This window comes from Xenopus tropicalis, chromosome 7 (genome assembly GCF_000004195.4).
Source record: "Xenopus tropicalis strain Nigerian chromosome 7, UCB_Xtro_10.0, whole genome shotgun sequence".
Taxonomy (NCBI): Eukaryota; Metazoa; Chordata; class Amphibia; order Anura; family Pipidae; genus Xenopus; species Xenopus tropicalis.
In genome coordinates, this window is record NC_030683.2 from 22532843 (window position 1) to 22547671 (window position 14829).

General features: G+C 40.6%; 1 protein-coding gene across 5 annotated transcripts in view; it reads right to left on the reverse strand.

Moving 5' to 3' along the window:
• Window positions 1-11920: 11920 nt before the first annotated feature.
• Window positions 11921-14829, reverse strand: part of mgmt (O-6-methylguanine-DNA methyltransferase) — a 308175-nt gene continuing 305266 nt past the window's right edge. For all 5 annotated transcript variants that reach the window (XM_018095368.2, XM_018095369.2, XM_018095370.2 and 2 more), the window contains one exon: window positions 11921-12892. In XM_018095368.2, coding sequence (XP_017950857.1) covers window positions 12764-12892 — 129 coding nt within the window. In that variant the 3' untranslated portion in view covers window positions 11921-12763. The remainder of the gene's footprint in view (window positions 12893-14829) is intronic.

Here is a 14829-nt window from a genome sequence, read left to right on the forward strand (position 1 = left end):
CTACAAGCACCTTGGGGGTTAATGTACTTGCAGTATATTAGCACAATCACTTTTTGACCACACTGGGAAGCCTTCCCAAGGCAGCTGAACTTTAATCGAGTGAAATTCTGTGAAAGAACATATTACTAGTACCAGATGTATTTTATAAAACCCCACTTTTTTTCTTTTTTCTAATAAACCCTTTAAAGATGCAAACTTTGTTTAGGAACCCAGCTCTGGCCGAGACGATTATGGGGGTTTATTCCCCCCCCCCTTCTTATCACCGAGAGATGTTTATTCACATATGGCGGATGAAATAAAATAAAGAAACATAAAAGGTTAACAAAGGGGGCTGATAACTAAAATATGTACTGTATCTGATCGATCTTAATTACCGTTCATAAAGATTTTTTTGGGGGGGTTGTTTTTTAGCCAATGTTAGGAAAGCACACATACACACAAAAAACATTAATGAGAAACTTAAAAGGCTCGTTAACGATATCCTTTCATCAATCAAAACTACTGTCAGGGCACAGCGCTCATGTCAATTTTCACCTTCCTACAAAGCTACCATTCCTTGCTTTCCTTGCACTCTTACCTAATATATAGACCCTTGTCTGCGGAAAGACTTGAGGGTGATGGAACCCAGACGTTCTCCATCTGTCTACAGCTGGTGCCATTTGGTCCAAGAGCACTTTGGGCTGGTGGCCTGAGACACTTAAAAACATATCAGTACCTGCACATTTTCCAAGGTCTGGTCTCGGCTTTTAACTGCCACCTAACACATTACTTCACACAGCTCGGAGGCTGTTCCGGATCAGCACTCTGCGCAGAGTTCACTTTTTAAACCCAGTTGTCTTAAAGAAGTGATAAGAAAATAAATAGACATGAAATATGGCTTCCTAGACACTAAAAACAAATGCCGAGGGAAGCACAAGAGCCTGTGCAGAGGTTGGAATGGTTCTATTTAACCCTATGTCACCCTACATGCTACCAATATTAAATGGGTTTAGCGTGGCTTTGCAGTTACTACATCTCATTATCTGTGGCTATAGCTATACAGACAGGCCTGAGTATATTGTATAATGCATTCATCATCATTTTGGGTTTATAGAATTTTGTAGGGGATAAGCCCATTGCAAAATAAAAGCAAAAGACAAAGGAGTATGAGAACCAAATATATATATATCTAAACATAACTACAAACACATATATCTATATATATACAGTATATATATATATATACATACACAAAAAAGAAGGGATCCGCACACTCAGGACTTATGAAGAAGAAACAGTGTTTATTGTGAGGAGACTATATACAGTACAGGTATAGGATCCATTATCCAGAAAGCTCCGAATTATGGAAAGCCTGTCTGCCATAGACTTAATTTTAATCAAATAATTAAGATTTCTTTTTTCTCTGTAAAAATAAAAATAAAACAGTACCTTGTATTTGATCCCAACTAAGATATAATTACCCCTTATTGGGGGCAGAACAGTCTTATTGGGTTTATTTCATGGTTAAATGATTCCCTTTTCTCTGTAATAATAAAACAGTACCTGTACTTGATCCCAACTAAGATATAATTACCCCTTATTGGGGCAGAACAGCCCTATTGGGTTTATTTAATGGTTAAATGATTCCCTTTTCTCTGTAATAATAAAACAGTACATGTACTTGATCCCAACTAAGATATAATTACCCCTTATTGGGGGCAGAACAGCCCTATTGGGTTTATTTAATGGTTAAATGATTCCCTTTTCTCTGTAATAATAAAACAGTACCTGTACTTGATCCCAACTAAGATATAATTACCCCTTATTGGGGGCAGAACAGCCCTATTGGGTTTATTTAATGGTTAAATGATTCCCTTTTCTCTGTAATAATAAAACAGTACCTGTACTTGATCCCAACTAAGATATAATTACCCCTTATTGGGGGCAGAACAGCCCTATTGGGTTTATTTAATGGTTAAATGATTCCCTTTTCTCTGTAATAATAAAACAGTACCTGTACTTGATCCCAACTAAGATATAATTACCCCTTATTGGGGGCAGAACAGCCCTATTGGGTTTATTTAATGGTTAAATGATTCCCTTTTCTCTGTAATAATAAAACAGTACCTGTACTTGATCCCAACTAAGATATAATTCATCCTTATTGGATGCAAAACAATCCTATTGGGTTTGATTAATGATCTACTTATTAGTAGACTTAAGGTGTAAAGATCTAAATTACGGAAAGACCCCTTATCTGGAAAACCCTTGGTTCCGAGCATATTGGATAATGGGTCCCATACTTGTATATATAGATATAGGTATGGGACCTGTTATGCAGAATGCTCTGGACCTGAGGTTTTTCAGATAAGGGATCTTTCCATGATTTGGATCTCAATACCTAAATCTACTAGAAAATCAACACACACACACAATTAAACGGCTTAATTGCATCAGATACAGCTTCTCCACATGGCAACAATTACTATAAATTGTAAGAAAGTTGCTTTGCACTCTGTACACTGTATATACTGTGTTTGTAAATGAGCCCTATAGTCTGTATTACACAAAAACCATGAATACCATGTTAAATATGATGTCAGAAAGAGCATAAACTGACATTGTGAGTTATATAGGGATTATGTGACCCAGTTATTTGTTTAGGACTTTGTAAAAAAAATCAGTTCAATAATCCAATTGGACATTAACAGTAATGATCCAGGATTCAAAGATGTCCGTAGCAGCTTCTCATCTTGTTAGGAAATCCTATAAGTGTCATTGGCACTGCACATGCTCAGTGTGCTCTGGGCTGCTCTTGAGATGCTAACTAAGCTTAGAGGTTGCGGGGTATGATCAAAACACTAGCATAAATTGAGGTCTGTCATAGAAGCTGATGATACAGGACTAGTGTTGCCACCCTGCCGGTATTTGACTGGCCCAACTGGAAGAATCACCAGCTTGGGCCGGAATTACACATTTACTGGCAATGTAATTTCCCTGCCCACTCTGCTGCTTTCTGTGCCCCGTCTGACATCATCTCCTATTCCCCCACCCTTGGGCCGGTATTTAATTACAGAAAACATGGCAAACCTATACAGGACTGATTATTAACCTATCATGATGCAGTAATTCTTAATCATCCTTATATCATGCCTTTTATATTGTATATATACTGTTGGTGCCTAAGTTCAGGTAACTGGGAACAGCCCAAGCAGGGAATCAGCAGAAAAGAAGATGGAGGGCTACTGGGGCACCTTCAGAGACACAGATATTCACTGCTAGAGGGCTATTCTGAACTTGGGTACAGAAACTCAGAATATAGCAATTCTTTATTGAGCTTTAGTCCTATGGCATCCAACATAGATGATTCAGGCCACCATGTTGGATTTTCATGACTGCTTTTCAAAGGGAATTTCATCATTACTGCTCGTAATCAATGATGCCACCTTTGTCCTATGGGATGGAAACTTGCACTATCCTGAAGCTGGGGAGACCCAAGCATTTTCCATGCCCAAGTTGTGGCTAGAGGGTGACTACGCCTATTGGGTAGTGATGAGCGATTCTGTCCCATTTTAATTCACTATAAAAATTGGGCGTAAAATTAGCGAAATTTTTTTGTCGCCCTGGTCTTTTTTGTCACCCGTGTCTTTATTTGGTCGCACACGTCTTTTTTTTTCACCTGCGTTTTTTTGACACGATAGTGCCCTTTTTTGATGCAACCCAATTTTGACGCGACCAATCTGACGCGCAGTTTTTTTGACATTTGACAAATTTAACCGTGGTGAATTTTCACGGAAGTTTCACAAAACAATTCGCCAATGGCGAAATGCGGAAATTCGCTGCAGATCCATGCCTGGCACAAAAATTCACTACTAGTATCACTACTACTGGGCCCTATTTCAGCCCCTGCAGGAAAATGGAATCAGTTTCATCAAGTTGTGGTGCAGAACAGTGGGCAGAAATAGTGAAATGGGACAGTGAAAGTCTATTCACATAAAATAGGTTTATTATTTGAAAGGCTTGACCTTTAACAAAGTCAAAAAAATAACACAAACCTCTGCCAATCTAAAAAGCCTGTGTGCCCCGTTTGTACATCGGTGCCGCTGAAATATCCATTTCATCCAGTCTAGTTTAATGGTGCCAGTGTGTGCGCTGTCAGTAATATTTTCCACTGTTTGTAATGCCCCCGTCATTAAGCAGTAAATAGGAAAGAAGTATGCGGAGTGCCTGCCGGAGAATACAATAGCCGAGATGAGAAGCATTTCCAATGCAAGTGGATTTTATGTGGGGATCGTGCAGGAATTACAGCTAAATCCATCCGTGTAATTCGTAGAGGATTTTAATATTCCTGTATGATTCTAACAGAGCAATTACTTTGGGATATAAATCTTAGTGCGCACCTCTGTGCTTTTAGTTATAAATGTTCCCTTTACGCGGATTGCCTTTGCTGTCACTGTGTAGCTAATCAGACTCAGAGCTTCTAGAACTTTCCCTCATTCGTTCTCATTGTCGAGCAGAGAGAATTACAGTGTTTGACTTATATTAGAATTGAGAAAATAGACTGCAAAGTACAGTTAAATGACACCGTAACACCCCCGTGCATATATATGTGGATGATTATCTCCTTAATATGCTGCAGTACAGAAATAAAGTCCTGGGTAGTGATGAGCGAATCTGTTCCATTTTGCTTCGCAGAAAAATTCGCTAATCTTTCAAAAGATCCGCGAAACGGCGTAAATGTGGCAAAAAAAATTGTCGCCCGCGACTATTCTTTTGTCGCCTGCGGCTATTATTTTGTCGCCCGCGGCTATTATTTTGTTGCACGGCTATTCTTTTGTCGCCCGCGGCTATTATTTCGTCGCGCGACTATTCTTTTGATGCCCGCGACTATTCTTTTTTGACGCTGGCGACGTGCAGCGAATTTTTCAGCGGCAAATTTTTTCATCGTTTTCACAAAACAATCCGCCAATGGCGAAACGCGGAAATTCACCGCGAATCCATGCCTGGCGAAACATTTCGCCCATCCCTAGTCCTGGGGTTACTAACCAGATAAACCTGACGAATGGGTCCAACCCCCCCATATCATTGTATTATGACTAGTGATTAGTGATGGGCGAAATGTTTCGCCAGGCATGGATTTGCGGCGAATTAACGCGTTTCATCATTGGTGGATTGTTTCACAAAACGGATGAAGAAAATTTGCCGCAGAAAATCTCGGCGCACGTCCAAAAATTCGTAAAAATAGTCGCGTGTCCAAAATTTGTCGCAAGAATAATCGTGGGTGTCAAAAGAATAGTCGCACGTCAAAAGAATAGTCGCGTGCAACATTTTCGCCATTTCGCTAATCTTTTGAAAGATTTGCTAATTTTTCGTTGAAGCGAAATGGGACAGATTCACTCATCACTACTAGTGACTACTAGTGATGAGCGAATCTATCCCGTTTTATTTGGCTGAAAAACTCACAAAATGAACTGCAAAATTGTCGCAAAAACAATTTTTGATGCAGCAAATTTTTGCAGCAAAAAGATGTTCCTCTTATTGAATTGCCCTGGTGTGACAATTTTATGCTTTGTGAGTATTTGTAGAGGAGGCAAATCTCCCAGCTGAGAATCGGCCTACACAGGGTCGGACTGGGCCGTCGGGACACCGGGAAAATAGTGGGCCCCAGCAGCCCAGACCCGACCCTATTGCTGCTTCCTCTGGCCACCAATGTCCTCCCCTGATGTGTCTCACATACGCATTCAGGGGACGACGTCGGACAGGGGCCCCTGGGGGGGGGTTTGGGGGTGCATGGTGGGGGACCCTGCGGGGGACGTGGCCAGAGGAGGCACCTTGAGGGGTGCGGGGCCCGGTCAACCCTGCACCCCCTAGTTCGACCCTGGGCCTACACTTGAAGGAGATCAGGATGTGCCTTAATGAATAACACCTTGGGTTAATATGGGTCGACTATACCAGGGCAATGTATCCATCTTGGGCAAAGGGCACTAATGTCTCTATAGTAGAGCTTGGATTAATGATCTACTTAAGAGTCTGTTAACAGTGGTTATTTAGGGAGATAAATGATGAAGATAGAGGTAATCCGTACCTCTTAGCCATTGGTCGTACGGTATGGGACTCAAACAAGAGCCCCTAATACATACAGTGGAGTAGGGGCCTAAACTTACAAAAAATGTTGCTCCATTCCTAGAGTACCTACCCATATGTGCCATTGGGGTGAAGGTTGGTGTGATGACCAGGTACACAGGTGTAGCAGAACTAGAAAAACCCACATGGAGATCTTAGATAGCAGGGTAGAACTCCGCTTTATTCATGGCTGCTCTCTCCACACAGTGTGTCCCTCCCCTTCACTTCCACTTCCTGTATCATCACTAGTGATGAGCGAAATGTTTCGCCAGGCATGGATTTGCGGTGAATTTCCTCGTTTTGCCATTGGCGGATTGTTTTTGCGAAACGGATGAAAAAATTTGGCGCGGAAAAATTCGCCGCGCGTCCAAAAATTGACGCCGGCATCAAAAAAGAATAGTCGCTGCGAGCCGAAATAATAGGCGTGGGTGACAAAATAATAGCCGCGGGCGACAAAATAATAGCCGCAGGCGACAATTTTTTTGGCCGCACTGCATTTTCACCGTTTCGCAAATTTTGCACCGTTTCGCAGATCTTTTGAAAGATTCGTGAATTTTTCGGCGAAGCAAAACGGAACAGATTCGCTCATCACTAATCACCACCTTTCTCATTACTCCACCCAGTGCTTAGCTGCTAATGCTTATTAAAATAAACAGTTAATATTCATGCAGGGATGGATGGAACAACATTACATCTGGAACCCTGGAGAAGGAGGTAGCTCCAAGGTTTGGCTGCGTCAATGGCTGCACTACACTCAATTAGTGAGAGAGCAACTGCACTTGTGGATGTAAAGAACCCATATTGTTGCTTTTCATCTGTTACAAACTCAGTCTGGGTGTGGGCAGTGCCCAAGTTGGTGTGTTTCCTTCATGTATAACTGGGCCTACTTGGGCATCATGGCTGAAAACAATATACAGGGGTGTATTCTATGAATGTACGTAGCTATGGCTAAAAAACAAGTCACCAGTCACTGCTGGTTGCCCCAGACTGCTGACTTAAACCCTGCCTATACGGTTACACAGTGAAGGCAACATAAAGTTCTTTATTTTTTCCAAATGACCCATTCATAATTTCACTTTCTTTATGGTCAAGGGCATCTATTTCATTGCAAATCTTGTGCCGCCAAAACAAATATTATTTTTTGAATCTTTCATTATCTGACTCTCTGGAAATGGGCTAAAACAGCATGTGTTGGTATTAGATGCTGCGGAGCCAGCTGTCGTGCCTGGCTGCACAGTGTCTCAGTGTCAGCAGTTCAAAGAAGTGCAAGACTGAATGGGGAGGTAACTTGATAGGTCAGTGGAACCCAATTCCAAGTTAGAGGAACACGGCTCTCATGTGTATTTCTTCCAACTCTGGGCATATTTAGATGTTTTATTGTGCCATTATTTTTTGACTGACTTTGTCATAAATATGCAGCCACCAATCGCCGGGCGCAAGAAGCAGGGAATTTATCTGAAAACTGGAGGAAAATAAAAATTAAGAGAAAAACAGCTGCGTGAAATAATTCTGGGCTGTGTGTCAACAAGTCTCTGAAGCCCTGGGCAGCGCCGATGGCTTTGTCTCTAACAAAGGGTTAAGTTACCCGAGATTTTCTCAAGCTCTTCAAGGAAGTCTAAAGAGCTGTTTCCGTTTTGGGCTTAAAGTGGCAGTGTCATTAAAAAAAAGGTATTTTGTGTAAAAAGAAAAGCAAAAATACAGTTTTATATGGAGCAGTGTAGATGCCCATTGCATACCCCCATAATCATATATTGGGTACAATATTGGTATGTATGGAATCGCCTTCCTATTGAGATCCACAGGGTGGAGTGAGTAGGTTCCAGTGATAATAGGAACAAAAGATTGGTCCAAAATGTAAGTCAGAAACTCCCCACAGTACAGAAGAAACCCATGGGCACTACCCTGAGCATTCAGCTAGGGGAGCAGAACCAATTGCATGAGTAGGGAGTAGGCACTCAATGGGCAGTCTATGGCTAAGTGTTTTGATAACACAAAACGTGTACAGCTCCATCTATTTATACATAAATAAATTCTACTTTTACATGCCTGTTGGGAAGACAGCTCATTGAGTGCCTGTTCCTGATCCATGCACTGGGTTCCAATGATATTGGATAGCTTGCCCCAGGCCACTCATTCACTAAAGCCCTGGAATCAACTAGTGGTCGCATGAAAGATCATTCCCACCCTCCACTGACATTCAGGGCTGAATTGACAGATATGGAGGTAGAAACAATAGAAATTCTACTTCCACCTGCCGATTCAGCCCTGAATGTAGATTTTGCTTGGGCGTCTTCAATGGCACCCAATCAAAACCTTTTACCCTGGGCAATCGTCGAGACGACCGATATCCGCAGCCTTTGTAACATCTGTCACCTCTTCGAGTCGAGCAGCCATACACGCACTGAATATCGTTTGAAACGAGGTTTTGTATGATAATATCGGTGTGTGTATGGCCAACTTTAGAGAAGAAGGGCTTCAGTCATCACTTCACCTGCACTACAGCACCCAGAATCCCTTGCCAACTTTTAGATTGAATATGAGAGTTGTAGTTGGAGAACTAGAGTGACACCAATTTGACAATCTTGATGTAACTACCAAAAATATATATGACAAGTATTTCCCAGTGTGATAATATGTTATTTGTAAGCTTGGAATTTGTGTAACATCAGATGAAAGCCAATAAGTAGAATTTTTGGAAGGAGAACAACACCACCTCAATGCACATAACTGGGGTGAGGTGGTGTCGTTCTCCTTCCAAAAATTCTACTTATTGGCCTCAAACCTCCCTTATATCTGATGCTTCACAAGCACCCCAGCTTAGTTACCCTTTAACCCCAGGATTTACTGCTGAATCTCAGCAGGAAGGAACCCTTAAAAACACAACGGTGGCGCTCCTGCGCACAAATAAATGTGCCAAACACACAAAGCTTTGGCCTTAATGTAGTTGCGAGTGACATTAATAAATGACTCCCGTCGCCTTCTCCTTTTGGATTTTGCGAGGAAAAAAGTTGATTCAGCGCGCAGGTATGGAATGTGAATAATGTCCACTTTGCATTTCCTGCATGGCTGCCATGTCAGAAGACAACCCTTGGCACTTCTCTCTGTAGTGCAGAGTAGTCTATCATCTCGCTATCACCTTGCCAAGTCCAATACATCTGAGAATGAAGATATCATATAGGAAAATCAGCATTATTAGTAGTGCAGAGAAGAATGCTAACATTGCACTTACCAAGCAGCGTGCTTTCCCCCCCTCTCTCTTTTAAATAGACCCTCTTGAGGTTCCCGTGTCCTAGCACCCTTCATTAGTGGTTCCACCAGCCCACACTTTGGGCATCATTATCCGTCTCTACAATAACTGGCAGAGAAAGGCCATTCTTCATCTCACTATCTGACTATAGCACCTTTCAAAATATGTATGTGAGCTGCAGGAGGCACTTGTGTAATAGCAGCAGACAGCTCGCTCCTCAGGCAGCCTGTCTGAAGTGGTGCAAATAATGCCGACATTGACAGTGCGGCTCATTGTGAAATTCATTCTTAAAACAGTAAAAAAAAAAAAAAAAGAAAAAATGTGGTGAATGAGGATTTTCTAAACATGCTGTAAAACCTGCTCTTAATTCTTCTAATCTAGGGTGCCCTCTATTGAAAAGAGAAGGTCTGAGCAGCTCCCGCACTCTTTAGGCAGTCTCTGTTGTTCAACACACAGGTTAACCCTTTGATGTCCCAGAGGTCAGAGCAAGTATGGAATCTATTATCCAGACACCCCCTCATCCAAAATGCTCAGGGTGTTATGAGAAATAGCATTCGCCTAAAGCAGGCAATTCTTTAGCATCAATCCAAAGTCATGCCAGAAGAAATGCATTGCTTCAAAAGTAATATATTTGTTTTGTAGCCTACTTTAACCATAGATAGATAGATAGATAGATAGATAGATAGATAGATAGATAGATAGATAGATAGATAGACATTAAATATTTTTTTTTTCCAAAAAGTGTCATTAAGACCTTAGGAACTCAAGGAGAAACCGAAATATCAAATTTTTGAATAATGTGGTGGAAGTCATATATATATATATCTATATATATAGATCTATATCGATATCTATCTATCTATATATCTATATACTGTATACCCAAAAGCACCCGTGTCTTACCTTCTAAGTGGAGTGGACTAAGTATATATAAATATATTTATATATATATAGTGCAGCTGGAGTCATTCTGCACTTGGAAAAGGAATATACATTCCCTTTATACAGGTATATATGTGATATATGTGATCTGTTATCTGGAAACCTGGTACAGATATAAGACCCGTTATCCAGAATGCTCGGGACCAAGGGTATTCCGGATAAGGGATCTTTCCGTAATTTGTATACCTTAAGTCTACTAAAGAATCAATAAAACAGTAATTAAACCCAATAGGATTGTTTTGCATCCAATAAGGATTAATGATATCATAGTTGGGATCAATTACAGGTACTGTTTTATTATTACAGAGAAAAGGGAATCACTTTTAAAATTCTGACTTATTTGATTAAAATGGAGTCTATGGGAGATGGGCTTTCTGTAATTCGGAGCTTTCTGGATAATGGGTTTCCGGATAAGGGATCCTATACCTGTATTCAGAAAACTCCAAATTATTGAAAGGCCATAGTCCCCATTTTAATCAAATAATTTACAATTTTAAAACTGACTTCCTTTTCTCTGTAATAATAAAACAGTACCTGTACTTGATCCCAACTAAGATATAATTACCCCTTATTGGGGCAGAACAGCCCTATTGGGTTTATTTAATGGTTAAATGATTCCCTTTTCTCTGTAATAATAAAACAGTACCTGTACTTGATCCCAACTAAGATATAATTACCCCTTATTGGGGGCAGAACAGCCCTATTGGGTTTATTTAATGGTTAAATGATTCCCTTTTCTCTGTAATAATAAAACAGTACCTGTACTTGATCCCAACTAAGATATAATTACCCCTTATTGGGGCAGAACAGCCCTATTGGGTTTATTTAATGGTTAAATGATTTCCTTTTTCTCTGTAATAATAAAACAGTACCTGTACTTGATCCCAACTAAGATATAATTACCCCTTATTGGGGGCAGAACAGCCCTATTGGGTTTATTTTATGGTTAAATGATTCCCTTTTCTCTGCAATAATAAAACAGTACCTGTACTTGATCCCAACTAAGATATAAATAAGCCTTATTGATAATGAAACACTCCTATAGGGTTTATATAATGTTTAAATGTTTTTTTTAGTAGACCTAAGGTAATTGCAGAAAGACCCTTTATCCGAAAAACCCAAATTCCCCAGTATTCTGGATAACTGGTCCCATACCTGTACTGAACTGTATTGTTCTAAATGTATGTCTAAATGGTTAAGGTTGTTTGTAAGGGTTTTTACAGATAGCTATAGTGTAGGTATGGGATCTATTATCTGGAAACCCATTATCCACAAAGCTCCATGTTATGGCAATGTCATTTCCTATAGAAAAAATTCCTCATTTGTAACTGATTTACTTCTTCTCTGCAATAACAAATCAGGATCTTGTTCTTGATTTGAATGTTTTTAGTAGCTTTGAGACACGGTGCTCCAAATTACAGAAAAACCCAGGTCCCAAGCATTCCGGATTATAGATCCCATACCTGTCTAGCAAAAGCTGAGTGTATATTGCAATGACATGGTAATAAAACACAAACGCTTTCAAACAACACATTAATAACGGTAATTATTACGTATCACATCTATGAAAACCAAGATTTGGGCAAGGGAACTGGTTTATTTTCTTGCCCGCGATTCACAAGCCGACTCTTTGAAAAGCAATGATATTTTTATTGGCAGCCAAACAAAACAAAATATGAAAGGAGCAGAAACAAGAAACCGTTAGCAGTATCTTTTCAACATCTCTGAAGATCTGAGATGTGGAAAAAAAAAAAAAATAGAAATATCCGAACAAACAATACAATAGTGATTTCCTCCAAAATGATTCTTTTTTTTTTGTTTTTGTTTTTAAACAGTTGTGACTTTTACGCCAAACATTTTTTTTTCTTTCCTAGCACTGTAACATCAAAGAGTAGGAGGGGAAGGTTGGGCACCGCAACTGGCACAGAGACAGAGGCTTAATTTGGACAAATACAAAGCTGGGCAGGAATAGGGAGGTGTGTGCTACACGTTATTGTGCTCCCAGTGACACGCAATGTTATCCAGTACCGGCTCTAGCCCAGATGCTTCCTTACAGGGGCAGTTGAACCCGGCGTTTGCCACGCCCCTCCCCTCTCTTTCTCTGTCTCTCTGCTTTTCCTTGCTTTAATGGGCATTAAAAATAGAACAAAACAGGACTGGAGATGGGAACAAAATACAACAGGCACAGGCTGCTGTAGTCATTCTGCTGTAAAATGTAAAAACAAGAAAGGGCACACAAGCTGAGTCCCTCAGGACATATCCGGCTTTTTTAATATAGTAGTGCCAAACACATTTCACTTCGGATGTTGTATTATATTTATATGTCACTCAAATATTTACCATTTTCCTGAATTCTACTGCGTAATTTGAAAGCTTAAAGCATAGTGTGTTGGTTTATAGGCTTTGGCTGCGGTACAGCTCTAGGTGAGCTGCTCGAGGAAAAAAAAAAAAAAAGGAAAAAAAAAAACACGTTCACATTTCTTTCAGAAGCTTCTCGTGTGCCAAAAGCCACGGTTTCAGCTGATTTCCTTTGCCGCCAATGTAGTTGCCAACGCTTCCATTGCTGCAAATCACCCTGTGGCAAGGTATCAGAATCGGAACCTGTAAATAAAGAAGCAAAGTCATACGTAAGAGCAAATAGGCAAAAAACGACAGAAGAAATAAATACATATAGACCAAAAAGTACTAAAGCAACGGGAAAAATCCAATACAAAAATGATATATTTTATTTTTTCATATCACAAGATTTTTATTTTTATTCACAGCTTCATTTCTAATGCTTGTTTTTATTGGTAGCACAGTAAGACTAGGAGGAGATAATATTATTAAAAAATAAACAAATAAGTCAGTTTTATTCAATTTTTTTTACTTGCAGTAGTCAAGTCAAAAGAATCATGGGAAAAGGCATGGGCAGCTTTAGGGTGACCCTTGAGGTGGATTTTTTTTCTTGCCAAAGTGAAAATTAAATATTTAGTATTTACATCAGGGACTGTCGATTCCCAGGACTACTGCTGTCCCCTTGATTTTGGTGGTGGAAGCGTTACAGGTAGAAAGAAATTCCTGATTTGGTGTTTTTCCCTTCACTGGTTGAAGCTTCTCTTCTTTAAAATGGGCTCCAAAAAAAGCCACGCCAATGCATGCCTTTTATAGGGTTTAGCAAAGTAAAGAAACCCTAGAGAAAAGTAGAGCCTGTTGAACTCCTGGCCAATGGGCACTTTTAAGTTTCAGGTTGGGTGAGGGACAGACTGGGCAAGTACACTCCTCCTCTGCTCTTAAAGATTCCTTCGATGTTGAGTCATCGCCTGTGAGTCCTACCCAAAGGTAGGGGCTCTGATGCTCATGTATCCAAGGCTTTCGCCAATGAACAGCATGTGCGGGCAGATCCACCTTCGCCAAAGCTAGGGAGAAAACCACCAAGTCTTGGCCTAGGGTCAAGCCCAGAGGACTATGACACCTATCCAGGGTGCATAAATCAAACAAAAAAAGGGTGCAAAAGTGTACGGGTGCAATGCCATTAATCGCCTTGGTAAAGCTCCAGCTGGCAGCTGGAAGGAATAAAAGAAAAATACCTCCCACCCGCCTAATGGCTGTGGCAAGGAAGTGAAGCACACTTAGGCATAATGAGCATGTGCGAAGCCCCGACAAAAAATAAGTCAGCAGCTCTTCCCTAATGGGAACACAGCCCCTCCACTTTCATCAAGCTTCAGCTTCATCACAATTAGCAATAATCACGCCTCGGTTTGACCTCATTGGCTATGATACTGCCACTGCGCAATCGAACCAAAGGCGCATGTAGATATAGTGCACAGTTTGAGAAGACACCGGTACGGTTTGGATGTGGGTCATACAGTGGCAACATTTTGTGGGTAAGGGTGGGGTATGGAATAAGGGTTTACGGGTTAGAGTCAAGCATAGGGTTGAGTTTTTCTTGACCCAATCATACTAGACAGTGTGCGATGGCGCTCCAAGGAGCGCTATCATTTTAATATCAAGGTTAACCTGTATGATGACTTTCCTGATCACTGCTTTCCCTTGACCTCTAGCTGCCAGTTGGAATGCTTCCTGATGTGACCTATCATTGGCATTTGCTTGGATTTTGCCTGGATTCCTTCTAATCCACTGGAGCAAGGCAGTTATGATAGTTTGTCACGCCCATGAATTAAGAAGTGCCAATTCTCAAGGGCTCAACCCAAAGTTAGACATTATAGAGGAAGGAAGCCGAACCAAAAAGCATTCTGCCGCAGAGGCCCCCGACCGAGATCTGCATAACCGAACGGTTTCTAGGCATCGCATGATGAAAATTAGAAGTGCTGCTTTCGCTTGTCTTACATTTCTTTTGAATTTACATTTGCACGTCCCTATTTTTCATTCCAGATGTCATCACTTTCTGGAGATCTGATAAACATCTTTTTGGAATCTGCGGTTACTTAAACAGAAGCTCAGATATGACTACAGACAAGTTTTACTCTTGCCCACATATTGTATTCATTTTGCAACTCAGCAAAAACAGGAATTGTACTTTCCCCTAGAAAAGAAAA